This window comes from Sceloporus occidentalis, unplaced genomic scaffold (genome assembly GCF_023333645.1).
Source record: "Sceloporus occidentalis isolate IW3139 unplaced genomic scaffold, rSceOcc1.0.p SCAF_2, whole genome shotgun sequence".
NCBI classification, from domain to species: Eukaryota; Metazoa; Chordata; class Lepidosauria; order Squamata; family Phrynosomatidae; genus Sceloporus; species Sceloporus occidentalis.
This window is the reverse complement of record NW_028316982.1, coordinates 226,846,004-226,864,692: the sequence shown is the minus strand read 5'-3', so window position 1 is coordinate 226,864,692 and position 18,689 is coordinate 226,846,004. Positions and strand designations below refer to the sequence as shown.

At 39.8% G+C, this 18,689-nt stretch overlaps 1 protein-coding gene across 4 annotated transcripts in view; it reads left to right on the top strand.

Moving 5' to 3' along the window:
- The window catches only part of NECTIN3 (nectin cell adhesion molecule 3), a 91,305-nt gene extending 73,216 nt beyond the window's left edge, over positions 1 to 18,089 (top strand). For 3 of the 4 annotated variants that reach the window (XM_089512306.1, XM_089512304.1, XM_089512308.1), the window contains exons 7-10: positions 677 to 829; positions 2,193 to 2,277; positions 10,801 to 10,875; positions 13,319 to 18,089. In XM_089512306.1, coding sequence (XP_089368432.1) covers positions 677 to 829; positions 2,193 to 2,277; positions 10,801 to 10,875; positions 13,319 to 13,489 — 484 coding nt within the window. In that variant the 3' untranslated portion in view covers positions 13,490 to 18,089. The remainder of the gene's footprint in view (positions 1 to 676; positions 830 to 2,192; positions 2,278 to 10,800; positions 10,876 to 13,318) is intronic. The other variant, XM_089512310.1, reaches the window with a different exon arrangement.
- The last annotated feature ends 600 nt before the right edge of the window (positions 18,090 to 18,689 follow it).

The following is an 18,689-nucleotide window of genomic DNA, read 5'->3' as shown; positions in this document are numbered from 1 at the left end:
TGGCCAACCAGCCCTCTGGCTTGCCCTCTGCCCAGCTCTTCAAATCTCCTACCTTGAAACACTTCTTCAAAGGACTACACCACCTCTCTCCTATACTGCCTTCATTGGCCCTGCATGGTCACTCTCGCTGGTACTCACACAACTTACCCGACCTCCCTTTGAACCCTTGGGATTGGCCTCTCTGCCATTGCTCACACTGAAAGTGGCATTTCTTGGGGCAATCACGTCAGCCAGGAGATCTTCTGAATTAACTGCCTTACGCTCAGATGAGCCCTTTTTAGTTTTTCACAAGGACAAAGTCCAAGCGTAAGGCAGTCCCAAGGGTTCAGGGGGAGGCCAGGTAAATTGTGTGAGGTCAGATATTTCCTTTCTACCCAAAGTGGTATCCTCATTTCACCTGGCCCAAGAACTTGTGCTTCCTAATTTTTATCCAGATCTTTCTATGCCTCTGGAAAGAACCATGCACATGCTTGATGTTCACTGTGCTTTGGCATTTTATACTCAACATTCTGCTGAGTTCTGGTTGACCAGCAAGTTGTTTATTTGTTATGGTGGACCAAGAAAAAGCCACCCTGTTTCCTCACAACGTTTTTCCAAGTGGATTGCCCAGACTATTTCTCTGGCCTACAAACTGGCTAAATGAACTGGCTGTTGCCTCTTCTGCTGCTTTCCTCAGAGGTGTCCCCCTGCCTGATGTTTGCAAGGCAGCTACGTGGTCTCAACCATCCACTTTTGTTTGGCACTACTGGCTGGATTCCAGGTCCCATCGAGACATCAATTTTGGTGGTGTCCTGTCTTCTGTCTGCAGTGATTTTCCCACCTGTTACAGGTAAGCTTTGTAGTCACCCTATTGTGTGAGGCAGAGACCATGAAGAAGAAGGACAAGTTGCTTACCTGTAACTGTGTTTCTTCGAGCGGTTATCTGTGCCCTCAACACAAATCCACCTACCTCCCCTCAGTCAGGTCCCTGCTGATTTTTTTGCAGTGGACTCGAACTGAAGGTGGGGCTAGATTGGCGGACTGGGCATGCTCAGTGCATGCGAGGGGGCAGGGCTCCTGCCAATCTGCTCAGCTTTTCAACTTCTGAACGGAGTCTCTGCGCCAGCGCAAAACCCTATTGTGTGAGGGTACAGATGACCACTCGAAGAAACACAGTTACAGTTAAGCAACCTGTCCATCTACACGGTAAAAATAATGCAGTTTGATACCAAATGGTGTAATAATAATAATAATATTAGTAGTTATTTATATAGCACCATAAATTTGCATGGCATTTTATAGGCATCATCAAAACAGCATATAACCTGCCAATGGAGTACAATCAAAAAGCTCCATCCTGTGGGATCCTTGGCTTTGTACTTTTACATGGTCTTTTAGTCTTCTCTGCCAAAGTGCTGGTGCCTCACAAAACTATAAATTCCAGAATTTTGAAGGATGAAGCCATGCATCTTTTTACCACAGTGTAAATGCACTGTGTGTATGTGGGCTAGGTAGGAGTTTAGTAAGCACTGTAGATTTTCTATACTTAAATCACAAGATGCATTGATTGTATTCCTTCTGAGCATATACGTATTCTGCATATGTAGCTCCAGTTTACAAAACAGTTTACAAAAAGAGCTTGACTCAGTGAAAACTTTCCAGGCAACAGTGCATAGCAGTTGCAAAAGCTTTTTCAACCATCTACAGAAAGCTCTGTTGCTATGTTCATTACTGTTGCCTCATTATCTCTTGATAACGTTACCTGTTGATCACCTCATTAAATAAGGAAATCACAATAACTAGGGAGAGCATCCCTGGGAAGTAATGGAGGGATACAAGGTTCTTGCTATGTAGAGTCCTTCCTAGACTCCTGCATAAACTGGAGTAGTTAATGAATACAGCTAATTTTCTATTCTGATTTCCTTGAAAGAAAAGCCTTGAAAATAAGACTAGTAGTTTCATTTAGAAGGAAGAAAATAAAGATTGTTCTTGTCCAGACCTCATGGCTTTTTACAGGCATTCTTTGTACATGTTTCAAATTTACAGATTACATTAGTTGGATTGATGTTTATTATAATGAATGTAAAACTGCAATTTTTGTTATATGCTAGAAAAGTATCACATTTATGTTTGTACAGTTCTAACTTTCTAAACGTGATTCAGCGATCTAGTTAATGGTGGATATTATTAAACTGCATGTTTTCTCAATGCAGGATTGATCTTCCACCAACACACAAGCCGCCATCTTCATATGAAGAAAGAGCTCGCTCCCTGTCACGGAAGGAAATAATTATTCCAGTAAGTTATCATTCCAAAGATAGGATACATGCCTACGTAATAATCATGTAGTAAGAGTGCATGTGGTCTTTGTACTTGGACCTAATTGGATAATGTAAGTCAGTTAAGTATGATCCTACTAATCAAAGAACCAATCTTATTTTATTCATTCATTCATTCATTATTTCATTTCATTTCATTTCATTTCAGTGCAGCCTTTCTCCCAGAGGGAACCAAGGCAGCTGACAAATAAAATAATTTTTAAAATTTTACAATAAGAATGGAAAAACAATTAAAGTATCTAACTAAAAACCATATAAAATTATATGAAACATACAAAAGTTAAAAACAGCAACAACCATAAATAGACTGCACACACTGTATAAAAGTCACCCTGACACAATTATATATTAAAAGCCTGCTCAAATAAAAACATATTTGCCTGCTGACAAAAGGAAAGCAGGCTAGGGACCAGTCCAGCCTCCCATGGAAGGGCATTCCAGAGGATGGAAGCAGCCACTGAGAATGCTCTCTCTAGTGTCCTCACCAAGTGAGCCTATGATGGTGGCAGGACTGAGAGATTGTTTAAAGCAGGGTGGAAATTATGTAGCTCTCCAGGTGATGCAACTCCCAGCAGCCCTTGCCATCATAGAAAGTGGTGCAAGATGAGAATTGACAATCCCATAGCATTTGGAAGAAAAATATTCTCCACCTCTGGATTTAGTCATTCAATTTATGAGTGCTTTGGGGCTGCAAACAGCAAATGAGGTTATTCAAAGTTGGTTAAGAACTTTCCATTATATGTTTCGGTATAGACGCAACAGTATAAATGGCATGTAAAAATAAAAGTAATAAAACTTATTTTTATCCTGCTTTTTTGTGACGAGACAATCAAAGCGGCTCACAACATATTAAAATATCCACATTTACAAAGTTATGTCCCAATTTCCCCCCCTTAAAACAGGATTACACATGTTAAAATTAAAATATCTATTAAAAACACAATAAAAAATACGAGGACACAGCGGTGGGCTAATACATGATGTGGGGGGGCAGTCATTCTGTGTCCGGGCACTTTTATTCAGGAAAGGCCTGCCGCCGAAAGAGATCCATCTTGACAGCTTTTTAAAAGCTGTCTAAGCTGGCAATTTGATGGATCTCATCCGGCAGGCCATTCCATAGTTTGGGAGCAATTACAGAGAAGGCCCTCTGGGAGGTAGCAGTTAGTTTGGCTTTTAAAGGCTGCAATAGATTCCTCCCAGAGGACCTGAGGGTGCGGGGCGGATTATATGGGAGCAGGTGATCCCTCAAATAGGTTGGACCCAAGCCAGGTAGGGCTTTAAAGGTTATAACCAACACCTTGTACTGTGCCCGGAAACTAATAGGCAGCCAGTGAAGATATTTTAGGATGGGCGTTATTCGATCACTCCTAGTTTTTCCGGCGACCAGCCTGGCTGCCATATTTTGCACTAGTTGAAGTTTCCAGACTAGGCACAAGGGTAGCCCCATGTAGAGCGCATTACAGAAATCAAGTCGTGAAGTTACCAGTGAATGTACAACAGTTTCTAGGTCCTTTACTTCCAGGAAAGGGTGCAGCTGGCCTATCAGCCGGAGCTGATAGCAGGTGCTCCTGATCGTCACATTCAGTCATGTGAAGCGACGGATCTAGGAGCACCCCCAGACTGCAAACACATTCCTTTGTGGAGAGTGTGACCCCATCTAGGACTGGAGGTTGCAACCCTATACCTGGTTTGGGGGCCCCTACTGTAAGTACCTCTGTTTTGTCTGGATTCAGCTTGAGTTTTTCCTCATCCAGCCCATTACCGCTTCAAGACACTGATTGAGGGGACAAATGCCATCTGTTGTCATAGCTGCTGATCGGGACATGGAGAAATATATTAGGGTGTCATCAGCGTACTGATAACACCCTGCCCCATGTCTGTGAATGATTTCTCCCAGCGGCTTTATATAAATGTTGAAAAGCATTGGGGACACAATTGGCCACATTTCAGCTCTGTTTTGGAGGATGGACTGTCCCCGAGCATCACCCTCTGGAATCTACCCAAGAGGAAGGACGGGAACCACTGGAGTGCAGTGCCACCGATTCCTAACTCTTCCAGGCGTTCCAAGAGGATGTCATGATCTATTAGAATCATAGAATTGGAAGAGACCGCAAGGGCCATCCATTCCAATCCCCTGCCATGCAGGAAATCCAAATCAAAGCATCCCCGACAGATGGCCATCCAGCCTCCATTTGAAGACCTCCAAGGAGGGAGACTCCACTGCACTCTGGGAAAGTGTGTTCCACTGTCGAACAGCCCTTACTGTCAGGAAGTTCCTCCTAATGTTGAGGTGGGATCTCTTTTCCTGCAGCTTGCATCCATTGCTCCGGGTCCTAGTCTCTGGAGCAGCAGAAAACAAACTTGCTCCCTCCTCAATATGACATCCCTTCAAATATTTAAACAGGGCTATCATATCACCTCTTAACCTTCTTTTCTCCAGGCTAAACATACCCAGCTCCCTAAGGCATTCTTCATAAGGCATGGTTTCCAGACCCTTCACCAATTTAGTCGCCCTCCTTTGGACACACTCCAGTTTCTCAATGTCCTTTTTGAATTGTGGCGCCCAGAACTGGACACAATTTTCCAGGTGGGGCCTGACCAGAGCAGAATATAGTGGCACTATTACTTCCCTTGATCTAGACACTATACTTCTATTGATGCAGCCTAAAATCGCATTAGCCTTGTTAGCTGCCACATCGCATTGTTGACTCATGTTCAACTTGTGGTCTACTTGGACTCCTAGATCCCTTTCACATGTTGTCTCCTTAAGCCAGGTGTCCCCCATCCTATATCTGTGCATTTCATTTTTCCGCCCTAAATGCAGTACCTTACATTTCTCCCTGTTGAATTTCATTTTGTTAGCTGTGGCCCAGCTTTCTAGTCTATTCAGGTCATTTTGAATTTTGATCCTGTCCTCTGGAGTATTAGCTATTCCTCCTAATTTGGTGTCATCTGCAAATTTGATAAGTATTCCCCCAATTTTTTCCTCCAAGTCATTGATAAAGATGTTGAATAGCAATGGGCCCAGGACAGAGCCCTGTAGGACCCCACTGGTCACTTCTATTGTATCTATTGTATCGAAGGCCGCTGAGAGGTCTAGAAGCACCAACAGAGTCATGCTTCCTCTGTCAATACCTAGACGAAGATCATCAGCCAGAACAACCATGGCAGCCTCCACCCCATATCCTGTCCTGAAGCCGGTTTGAAATGGGTCTAGATAATCAGTTTCATCCAAGATGACTTTGTGTTGAAGGGCGACAGCCCTCTCAGTCACCTTGCTCAAAAATGGCAGATGAGATACAGGTCTGTAGTTCTTCATATCCAGGGGTCCAGGGAAGGTTTTTTCAGGAGCAGTCTAACAACCGCCTCCTTTAAGCAAGTTGGAACACAACCTTCCCTAAGGGATGCATTGATGACATCTCTAAGAAATGCCATCAAGGCATCACCCCCCTGAATGGCCAGCCATGATGGGCAGGGATCAAGGGGACATGTCGTCTTCTTCACATTTCCAAGGATCTTGTCCACGTCATCAGTACTCACGAACTCAAACCGATCTAGTTTAACTTCAATAACGGGTTTACTGAACACCTCATCAGTCGATTCTGCTGCAATCCCGGCATCCAGGTCGGCTCTTATCTGAGAGATTTTATCTGCGAAGTAGTTGTTAAAAACATCACAGCAGGCCGTTGTCGGGTTAAGTAAAGGGTTCTGCAGTCCAGTAAGAATGCATATCCCTTTTAATATACTTGTCAGCATTTAGCGAGGAAGGAATTGGAGAAACCATCTTTTCTTCCCAAGAATGACTCTGGGAACAACAGCAAAGCAGTGCTGAAGTTTTGTTTGTTTCTTTAAAAAGAGTGAAACAAGTGTCTTATATTAAGCCCACCCACACATACTTTAGGTTTCCTCAAATTCCCCCCAAGAGTAACCCAAATTTGAAGGGATTATTCTCCCCCCCCCCCCCATTTCAATCATGTAGCTGGACGTAAACCCCACCCCACCCCCCATCTCGTGTTAATTACGATGGAAGTATCACAATAGCTGGTTTTTTGAGTTTTGGACCAATAAAAGTAAAATATCTGTTCTGTACGACCTGTCATGCTTACTACTTAGAGAAGGTAATTAAACTTTTCCTATAGTGGAGGAAGATACCCCTCTGGTGGGTTGCCCCTCTAATTTGCTATAAGAGGCTGGAATACAAACCAGTGGAAATAACTGGTGTGTGGATTAGGCTGCTTGATTAAAATTTCTAGACATGATCTAATCGTACGTAAATCCCTAGCATAATTCATTCAGAAGTGATCATGCAGTACAGTAGAAATGTTCATATTTATTTAGCACATTATTAATTACAGTTTGGCTGATCTGATAGTTTTGTGAAAGGAAACAGAATAAACCGAATATATCGTTAACAGTTAAAAAAAGGAGACATCATTCTAATGAGTCAAAACACTAATGATTCTCTAATACAAATATATTGAGACTGGCAGTTCTGACATCCACATATAATAAGAAATTGAAATTATTTTGTTAATTGATTTCATTAGTAGTTGGAAATCCATACTACCCAAAATGTAAATTAAAATAGCATAACACCCTACTACAGATTAGACACTACACTTAGATTTAATGTTATTTCTTATCTATATTTTCTCAAATTTTCCAAGGCATCAGTTCTGATCTTAAATATCATGGGATGTGTGGACCTCTATACGTAAAGGGACCAGATTCTGTCAGTTCTTGGGAGCTAAGCAGGGTCAGCCCTGGTTAGTATTTGGATGGGAAACTAGCAATAAATACCAGGAGCTGTAGGTGTATTTCAGAGAAAGGAATTGGTAAAACTACCTCTAAGTATTCCTTGCCTAAGAAAACCCTATGAAATTCGTGGGGTCACCATAAGTGGACAAGTGACTTGAAAGCACATATAACGCGTGCGTGTGTGCGTGCGCACACACACTAATAATAATAATAATAATATTGTATTAAAATACAATAAATAAAAAAAATACAATAAAATAAAAGAGAGCAACGTGAGTTACGGAATTCACAGTTAGACCTGATGGAATTGGGCCTGTCTTTTTCACTCCCTCACAGGTCTGATGATGACAGTAGGTACAGAGGGAGAGTTCTTGAGGCAAGAATTTTATTTTAATTAATTTTCATTTAATTCTTCTCATTAAATTTAAGAGAAAAATTGGTGGACAGAGCGATGTCACAGGAAACGGGGGAGAAAACTAGGTAGGAAGGCCTGCCGGAAGAGATCCGCCTTAAGAGCCTTCTTAAAAGCTGTAAGAGTAGAAATGTGGCGGATCTCCTCTGGCAGGTCCAAGTTTCTTCAGAGGAGATTTACCATTGCCTTCCCCTGAGGCTGTCACTCTGTAATGTGTCTGATCACTGTCGCACTAATACCTTTATATTTCATTTTTATTTTAGATTTAGACTTCGTGCAAAGTATATGGAATTAATGGAATTTTGTCCTACTAAAAAGGAATGAGATATGGTAACTGGGTTGTACTTGCCTTAACTAAGCTGGTCAGTTTGGACCTTGTAACTGGGTGGTGAACGGTTCAGATTACAGCACCAGGACCCTTTCCAGCATCATGTTACATTGGATCAATGTCCCTAGTAGCCCGGTGAATTCTAGCACAGCTTGTATTCTACTGTGGAAATGCATAGGTCAGCCCAGTAATCTCAGTGAGAAGTTTGGATAATCTGTTTGGTTGTTTCACTAATAATAAGCATCAAACATATTTTGGATTATTCTGTGAGTGTATTTTTGAAGTATGCGAGTGTACAAAGTAATTCTGGTTTGTGGGAGTTTTCTTGTTACTGTTTTTCTTTTTCTTTTTTAGACAAAACTTTTGTAAACTTCCATTTTGCACTTCAAAGTGGATTGATGAATGTTTTCAGTGGAAATCCAAGTATCTCATTCCTGTGTCAAATTACTGAGATGTCCATCATGAATTTCTCATTTCATGGACAATATAAAAATAGAGTAATAGAATGTACGCCTTGGGCAAGCTTTTATATACTTTTTAATTTTACCGACTTTGTACAGCGCTGTGTATAATTACAGCGCTTTAGAAATAAAGTTTAATAATAATAATAATAATAGAACCATAGAGTTGGAAGGGACCCTATCAGCCATCATGTCCACACCCTGCTTAATTCAGGATCTCCAACTAGAGCATCCCTAGCAGGAAGCTTTCTGGCCTCATTTTGAAAACATCCAGAGAAGGAGATCCCACCACCTTTCTAGGCAGTTGGTACCATTGCTGAACCACTCTAACGGTTAAGAAGTTCCTTCTAATGTTCAATCAAAATCTCGTGTAATTTGCAACCATCAGACCAAGTTCTACCCTCTGAGGCATCAGAGAACAGACATGCCTCCTTTTCCCTGTGACAGCCCTTGGAATATTTAAAGAGTGCCATCATGTCACCCCCTCAGTCTTTTCTTCACCAAGCTGATTAAACTCAGCTTCATCAACTTTTCCTCATGTTTTGTTCTTCTTATCTCTTAGCATCTTTATCATTCTTTTTTCCCTTCTCTGAACTCCTCCAGCATATCTGTATCTTATTAAAATGAGGTGCTCTCTTATGTTTTCTGAAATCAGTATGGTAATTGTGTGTATATGCATATGTTTGTGGTGGTTATTGGCTGGGTTATTTATTTAAACTACACTTCATACCATCTCAGGATTTATCAGATCTGAAATACTAAATGTAAAAATTAAATTATGTGTTTTATTTTATTTTTTTCATTCATATTGCTAGTGTTTAGGGCAGGGGTAGGCAACCTTTTTGAGCCGGGGGCCGGGTTGCTGTCCCTCAGACAACTGGGGGGCCGAAGCCGGGGGTGGAGTTTCCACCCTCCAGGGGCGGAGCCGCATAATAATAACAATATTTGCAAGAAGTGACTAGGCAAGGCCACAAAACAGCAAAAAATGCATGCCACTGTCTGAACCCAGAAATGTGCAAGCAAGTCCATGTGGGGGCATCTTGCAAAGACAATACCAAGGGATAACAACAATAATAATAGCAGTATTTGCAAGGATGGAAGCTACTAGGCAAGGCCACAAAACAGCAAAAAATGCATGCCACTGTCTCAAAACACAAAGGCACAGGTAGTATAACCCCCCTCCCCCAATGAACAAACCTCTCACCTGGCTCAGTTGGCTGTGGTTCTCTCTCTCTCTTCCCTCTCTTTCTCTCCCTTCCTCCCTCCCTCTCACTCCCACCCTCCCACCCTTTCTCTCTCTCCCTCTCTCCTCATAGAATCATAGAGTTGGAAGAGACCCCAAGGGCCATCCAGTCCAACCCCCTGCCATGCAGGAAATCAGAATCAAAGCATCCCCAAAAGAGCATGGGGGAGGGTTGCAAAGATAGTAAGGGAGTCACAAAGCATAGGAGAAACATAGAATCATAGAGTTGGAAGAGACCCCAAGGGCCATCCAGTCCAACCCCCTGCCATGCAGGAAATCAGAATCAAAGCATCCCCAAAGGAGCATGGGGGGGGGGGTTGCAAAGATAGTAAGGGAGTCACAAAGCATAGGAGAAACATAGAATCATAGAGTTGGAAGAGACCCCAAGGGCCATCCAGTCCAACCCCCTGCCATGCAGGAAATCAGAATCAAAGCATCCCCAAAGGAGCATGGGGGGGGGGGGGTTGCAAAGATAGTAAGGGAGTCACAAAGCATAGGAGAAACATAGAATCATAGAGTTGGAAGAGACCCCAAGGGCCATCCAGTCCAACCCCCTGCCATGCAGGAAATCAGAATCAAAGCATCCCCAAAGGAGCATGGGGGGGGGGGTTTGCAAAGATACCAAGGGAGAGTAAATCACAGTCACCAAGCAGAGGAAAATACATGCACCAACCAACCTCTTCAGTGGCTCGCTCCGGCTGGCTGGCTGGCTGGCTCTCTTACTTTTGCTTTCCTTTTCTCTGCCGCCTCCTCCTTTCCCTCCCCTCCACACTCTTTTATTCATAGAGGGAGGCGGAGAGAGGAGGGCAGAGCTAGAAAAACGGAGCCAGGAGGGCGAAGGGCAGAGAGAGAAGGGAGGAGGGCGGAGCCCATTCGGAGGGCTGGCGCGGCCCTGCAGCCCTGGAACAGGGCTGCAGCAAGCGCCCTGGGCCTCCTAGAGGGGCGCCGCCATTTTAAAAAACAAAATGGCGGCCGGAGCGGCGCCAATCGGCGGCGCAATTGGCGGCAGGGGCGAGCGCGGGCCAGTCCTAGAGGCTTCGCGGGCCGCACGTTGCCGATGCCTGGTTTAGGGAAATACATTTTGGTGTTGTTCACTGATGGGAATCCTGAGATATTTAGTTCAGAATTTATTTTATTTTATTTTTTGACGATTTTGAGAATCATAGCAAAATTGTAGCAAATTTCTCAAGACTACCACATAGTATGACGTGCTTTAGCTCTCTTACAGTTCCATCATATTGTATTTTTTAAAAATCCAAAATGAGCCTTTCCCTCTCCAGAAACAGCACTTCTCTCTGCAGAAATGCAAAGAAAATGAGTGCCGTGACAAGGAAGGTAGAAACTTGCAGCCCAAAGTAAGTAAAACAGTTCAAATATGAAAACAACTATTCTGTTTTAGTTGTTCTCTGAATGGACCCAACAAGTCTGAAGAACTGTGGCACACTTGAAACATGTTGTGTTGATAACATTATTTTAATTACATCTTTTATGTATCTTCTTATGTTGCCCTCTTTTCCTCCTTTCTTTTACAAAGAGCAGGGTCTAAGGGTAAACTAGTTTTACACATAGGTCTGTGTAACAGCCATGAAGGTGCTTTCTCTCAAAAAGTTTTCACACATAGAGGATGTAATGGATGTGAATGGAAGAAACAGGATCCCCAGTTTCTCCAACTTGCAGTTCTGTTCTTAAAAATAATTTGTCAGTACTATTCCACTATTTATATTATTTTATATCCTGTATTTCTTCATGTATGGGAGCCAAGGTAGCTCACAATATAGATTAAAAGCAAGATATAGCTGAAATCAAATAGTCAAAAATATCCCAATTAGATAGAGACTTATTTAAAACATGAATGACTCACTTAAAGCCATCCAGAAATACATAAAATGTAACAATGAGGATAGAAGTACAACATACCTCATTAAAAAAATTCAAAGCAATCAGTTACTAGCCCAAAGTCTATCTAAATAAAAAGCTATTTGCCTGCCAGTGGGAAAAAAGTAGAAAGGGGACCAACCTATTTTTTCCTGTGGAAGGGAACCTTGGAAGAGCCATCAAAAATGTCCTCTCCTGTGTCTTCATCAGATGTGCTTATGAAAGTGCTGAGACCAAGGGTTTTATTGTACACGGCTTTTAAACTGATTTTATTGGGTGGAAAGCAGCATCAGTGACGGTGATCACACGACTTCACTTCCCTCCCGTAGTTGCCTCTTCTCCCAGCCATCCCTTCTCTTTCATGGGGAAGCCCGTGTATGAACTGCCAGTTGTGTGATGCCCCAGATGCAAAAAGCCTTTCCTGGGGCATTTGCGCAGATGGCAGTCACATCGTGTCACTGTTCCCTCCTCCCCTTCCCCCCTTGCTATTTTTCCTAAGGTTTTCACGCAATTCTGGAGCTCTGCAGCCTTCATGGTTTTTTTTGTTTTTGTTTTTGTTTTTAATTAAAACATTAAATTGGGGCTGCAGTACTCCAAAATGATGTGAGAAAAGTTGGGGTGGGTGGAATTAAAAATTAAAAAAAAATGTTCTCTTATATATGATTACAGTGGCTAGAATATCGACTGCCCAAAAGTGGAAAAGTCAAGATTTACCATCAGTTGATGAATAGCTTATGAGGTTAGCAGAAATGGACAAACTCACTATCTGGTTAAATAGAAAAGATATAGAGAAATCAGACAAAGAATGGTCCCCACTAAGTAAATAATGTAAAAAATAAAAAATAAAAAGATGGCAATAAATGAAAACAGCAAGAATATATAAGAATAAGACAGAACAGTAAATGTACAAAATGGGAAATATAATGACACTAGTAATAACTAGCATTTATTGTATATATTAAGACTGAGAATATCTTTTGAAAGACTATAGAAAGAATAAGACTGTATGGAATATTAGTAATGGAACAAAATATACAGTATTTATTGTTAGAGAACTAAGGGAAGTAAGATATAATAACTTGATATAATATGATAATTTTACATAACTTATGATGCACAATTTTTTGTTTTATTTATTTGTTTTTGTATATGTATTAGTATAGTAGGAGAATTAGAAAAGATTGTATGAAATGTGTTAACTTTGTTTAGAAAATAAACTTTATTGAAAATGCAAAAAATAAAAATAAAATAAATAAAGGCATGCTGGAGGGAGGAAAGGAGGGGAGGAGTTAAGGAACAGGACAAGAATGGAGCACGATGGGGACAGTAGCCCCAGTTACGTGAAACACAATCAGTGTGATGATGGCAGCAATAAACGTGGTAGGTTGACGTTTTATTTTTTTTACCTTGATTGCGGTGAGAAAAAGATGTGATAAAGCTCCAAGAGAAAGCACTTTCCCAAGGGTCTTAAAACACAAGACAAGCTCATACAACCAGTTGGAAATTCTGGACCCAGAGTATAATGGGATCTACGGTTCTTAACCAGAATTTTGAATTGTGGCAGAAATTGTCAATTCCATTTAGTATGAAAGACAGTATGGAAGAATAGGTTTTAAGTAAAGGTTTTCATTTTTTTTAATGGCAGTGAGATATGACAACTATAAAATGTGAACAGGCTGTGAACATACAGTTCTTATTTTTATTGCACTGAAATATTTTAATACTGTTATATATGGTTAGTGGAGAAATATGCCCATGGAACTAAATGTATGTGGTATTGTAACTGAGTCCTATTTCAGTGATTCTTAGTTTAAATTGTAGTGATTTAGTAGTTTTTTGATATATTAATTTTGTAAAAAGGAAAACATTTGAAGAAGCTAAATAAGTGTTTATGCATAATGTAAATGTTTGTTCGTTTTTTAGAAGATGGTAAACTGCAGACAATTTAGCTATGAAGATGAAAATCACCTGCCCCAAGACCATCAGAAAATGTATGTTTTCAAACAAACAAATTGCAAAGATTGGAGCAACAAGAATCTTCCAAATCCAGGCAATGGAAGAGTATACATAAATCCCAGAGAACATTATGTGTGACTTGACTTTTCACTTCTGAATTGTGGAAAATAATATGAATCTGTCTAAACAGTATTTTGTACTATATGGAGTTCTAGTCAATGTATGCTGTGGGTTCAGTGAGCACTCTGTTTACTTTATTTGTGAATGAAGAGGAAAAGAAAATAGAAAAAAATCAAATGATTAGAGACTAGTGGTTCTTGACAGAAGGGTACTATTACAATTTACATTTGTAAGGTATTCTTTGTACTTTAAGATTAGGCAATCTGTTACTCTGTAGTTTAAATATGTATTTAATGATGAATTTAGATGACTTGTCTAGCTGGTCCTCTGAATTCTTTATTCCTGAAACACATGCTTAATGAACGTCCATGATCATCTCCATTTCCCATATAGTTTACAGTCTCACTTTCCACCACCCCTTCAGTTAATTTGGTTGCTACTTACGTGTAGCATATGGAAAGACATAATGTGATATTATACAGTGTTGTTTTTAATGGTAGATACTACTGAGATGAGAACACGTGCTTCTGTTTTTGGGAGCAGCAATGCATCTTCCTCATGACTAGCTTCACTCCTAGAAGAAAATGTGTCTGGTAACTGACATATTGGTTGTCTCTCGCAAAATGCTCTCTTGTACTGCCAGTATCATCAAAACACTACATATCTGTCCCTTTGTTGATACTAGCCAATAAGTAGTAGCTTGCCATTGGTTCAAAAATGAGATGGTGCTGGTCATGTCAGCAGAACAGAACTTCAAGAATGTGCCTCATGAATGCTTTTGCTCTTAGATCAAATTCTCTTAATATTTTGCTTAACTTGTCTTAGAGCAATTGAAATGTTCTAGCAATAGCAAGTACATTTCTATCAGTGAACTAGCACTCCCTATCTGTAAGCCAGTTGCCCCCAACAAGCTGGGTACTCACTTTAGCGACCTTGGAAGGATGCAAGACTGAGTTGGACCTGAGCCCCTGGCTGGTATTGAACTCACAAGCTTGTGGTTTGTGAGTGAGTGGCTGCAGTACAGGCATTTAACCACTGCTTCACCAGTACTCCTTGAAATAGGAAATATTGAAATGGGAGGAAGTAGCTTGTCCTAAAGAAAGAGGAATAAAGTAATGCATTAGGGAAAGTAACGTATTAGAGTAATTTTAAGTGGTTTGTGTTTTACTTCTAGTTATATAAATTAGACCAATGTGAAGTCGAAGGCTTTCACAGCAGGCATCCATAGTTTTTTGTGGGTTTGGGGGGCTATGTGGCTGTGTTCTAGAAAACTTTATGCCTAACGTTTCGTCAGCATCTGTAGCTGGCATCTGCAGATAAGGTGCAAGCCACAGATGTTGGTGAAATGTGAGGAATAAACTCTTCCAGAACAAGGCCATCTAGCTCGAAAAATACACAAAAAAACCTATATAAATTAGTTTGAGAACCTGTTTAATATACAGCTCAGTTGAATATAGAATTTGTCCTGTATTTGCTATGCAGTCTATTTTCTGCTAACCCCTTTGGTTCAATTGTATGTAATCATATAAAAGATTCTCACATTCAGCTTTGCAAGATGCGTTTTGCTTGTGTGCTTTTTGAGTACCATCTTTAGGGTGTAACTTCATCCAGTGTACCTTTTCTTTTTGCAAACACAAATGGGTGAGTGAGCTATTATTTTGCCAGTAATAGAGGAGTGGGAAAATATAGATAGTTGTGCAAGTCAACATTCCACAATTTCTTTTTCTTATTATGCTGCTGTTAACATGTTTCATGGGGGTTTATAGAAATGCAAATAGGTATTTCAACATAGTTTTGAGTGTAGTGCTCATAGCTGGAATATTTAAAACCTTCAAATCCAAATTAAGTACTAATATATGTTACTTTGAGATCTAAATTAAATACTAGAACATACAGTGATTTTTATGTAAATAGGGCAGCTAAGGTAATTGCACTTGATTTTGCAGTTGTAAGTGTAAAGCTCACAAAAATGGATGATAGATGTAGGGAGAGGCGAGAACACAAAGGAATATAAAATACCAATAAAATTATACTTGATTGATTATAAACATGGAAATTAATGTCCAGCATTCAGTTAAAATATTGCAAACATGTTATTGTCTTTATTGCTTAGAAATGTAGTATCAGTTTTATTTTAAAACAAATCAACTGGCATCTGTAATATGACTTCTAATACTTTAATTATATGCCAACTTCAATTTTTTTAAAAAAAGAAATTGCATGACCATCTTTATTTTATTCAAAACTAACAGGGCTTCAAAGGACACTGGTTTTCTGAGGCCCCTAATACAAGATATGAGTAGGCTTTGGCCTAGATTTCTCTGAAGACTGGGCTGGATTTATTTGAGGTCCTCAGCCTCTCTACTGCCCCTTTATCAAAAGTAACAGAATATGGTGGGGTTGGCAAGGAAACATTTATAGCAGCATCTAAGGCCCCAAAGAGGGTGTGATGTGATAGTCCCTGCAAGATCTCTTGGCTGTCACTAGGAAAATTTGAAAAGAAAAGATAGTGGCACTTTTTTGGTAGGGGACATGCTATGCACTGTAGTGCTGGAAGTCTGGAGTCTGCCCAACATTAAGCAAAATGTGATTGGCATGGTGCTCAATTGCCACTTTTTTTGTCAGTATTTCACTATTTAAGTAGAGGGGTTTTTCCCTTGAAAAATGATCATCTTATGGCAACCAGTGTATTAACCATATGTTTGAAATACATAAGACACATTAGTAAGGTGGTGATCACTTCTATAATCTCTTTTTATATAATGAATGTTTGACTAATAGATTTCAACATTAACCTCAGTACTGTAGTTTGAAATGCTATGTTTTCATTTATCTTAAAAGAAAAACACATTTTCATGAGTATAAGTGCACAACATGTTTGTATTAATTTCCTCCAATACAAATGCATGAGGTCTACTCTTTCACTAACAGTAAAGTTCCCCTTCAGCTGTTACCCATCTATTGTCCAGCATTTCTTGAGGGAAAGTCCAGTTTTTTCTTCTGTTTGAACCAACCTCAAATACCCTCTCTTAGCAGTAAGTTTCATTAATTTACTTAATTTCTATCCTACCTTTCCATGGACTTCAAGTTAACTGTTCTTTGTTATACTTTGTTCATTTCTATATAATGTTTTTATCAGGTTAGGAACACTTATAGCAAATAATTGTTACAAGTAATGATCTGTTAGGCACAAATACAGCATATGTCTGGTATGAGCAAAGCAGAAAATGTCCATCTCTCTTTGGCTGTAATGTTCACTGAGGAACATAAGAGTCACCAAACTTCAGAATATCACTGGAGCGGGAAAAATGTCACAAGTTTCAAAGCAGTAGCTTCTATTCTTTCACCTTTTAGGAAGCAATGAAGAAGTCTTTTTCCTAAAGATTTTAATAACCTTCATATCTACTGAAAAAGTTGGGATGTGGACATGAAAACAGGCTCAGGACCACCCATATTTTGAAGAAGTACAATAAAAATAGGATAATTCCCACCCTTCTAAACAGCTGAGGACTGAGCCTAGTCGATGGGCACTAGGAGCCACAAAATATTCTGTCAGTTAGGGAAAGAAGAGAACTGTGGTGAGAGTTTGACTTCTTATCTCAGCAGCATAGTGACTGTCCAGAACATAATAAACAGGGCCCGCTTGTATTAAGGTATATGAAGATAATGTGTGTATGTACACATGTGACTTCAAGTTGCTTATTAACTTATGGGACCCCATTAAATTTCATAGGGTTTTTTTTAGACAAGGAATACCCAGAGGTGGTTTTCCCTCCTCTGAAATACAGTCCACCCTTGCTTTATGTGGGGGATCCATTCCGGTGTCCCCCGCATAAAGCAAATACCACGCATGCTCAAGCCCCTTTTAAGTGAATGGGGCTTGTGTATGCGGCGCCACAGGTGCATACCCCATTAATTCAAATGGGATGTGCTTCCCCTTGCGCCCCGCATGTTCCCCAGCAGCTTTCAGCACACCCACATATGACGGCGCACTGTATAGTCAACAGCATCTGGTATTAGTGGTCTCCCATCCAAATACTAACTGGGCTGACCCTGCTTAGTTTGTAATATCAAATGGATCTGGTACCTTTATGGTATTTTGGCCTTCTGTGAAGCTGTATAGTGAGTATTTTGTTAACTGTCCCACTACTCAGAATAACATTTTACATGGTATACCATCTGGCTTTTACTTGTCTGTTATTGCATTTTGCTTCATTTTTCTGTTTTAACCAGTTTTGTATTTACTCTCAGCCACTCACTGCTGCCTTACTTTATAAATATGTTAGAGATACATATTATTGAGTCACAAAAAAATATGTGAGGGCCAGTGGCAATTATCTCTGTAATTTTATATTGGTTCTCTAATCCCCTTTTGGAAACTGGTAAATTCTTTGCCACATTTTCTTTTACAAGGGAGTTACTGAATTAGGTTTTTCTTGTGCTAAGTGAGGCATTCACTTGGAAAGTATCATAACTCAGCTTCCAGGGTTGTGCAATTTATGCATACACAAGTCAACACTTTTCAGGTTGACCAATAAGTAGAAGGTTTTGTTGTTTGTTTTTATTTTTAAAAAATGTTTTTACAAGATTAAAATACATTTAAAAACTGTGTGTGTGTGTGTGTAAAAAAGATTTAAAAATTAGCTGGAAATAACTAAAAATAAATTATCCAGTAATTATTATCAAATTCCTAAAATGTTGCTGTTCCTCATTATCAGTAATAAAATTGCCCACTTATATTTCATTGATTATTTAAAATAAAAGCAGGATATGTAAATTAACCATAAAAGGTCTTAAATTGGCTTTAATATGGTGTGACCATGGTATAGCCATGGTGGTAAATTCTATTAATTAGTTATGCTTCCTTTCCTGTAGAAACTTTAAAGATAGCACTTGAAGCATAGGACTTTATTCTGTCATTACTGCATTTGATTTCTTAAAATATAAAAATATTTGCTTATTTATTGCATGTCAGCCTTCTCTCAGACGGCAGAACTCTAAGTCAGCTTACAATAGAAGGCACAGTATAATTTTTAAAAATTATATTTTCTTCATTTAATCCTGCATATTTTGAAATGATCATTATTATGATTAGTGATGCCACTGTATTAGTCTTTCCCAAGTTTTCTCTTTAAATTTATAATTCCACCTCCAATCATTAATCCCTGTGAACATGAATTCCTGTTCCATTCTTTTTGCACCAGAAGCCCCTCTCCAT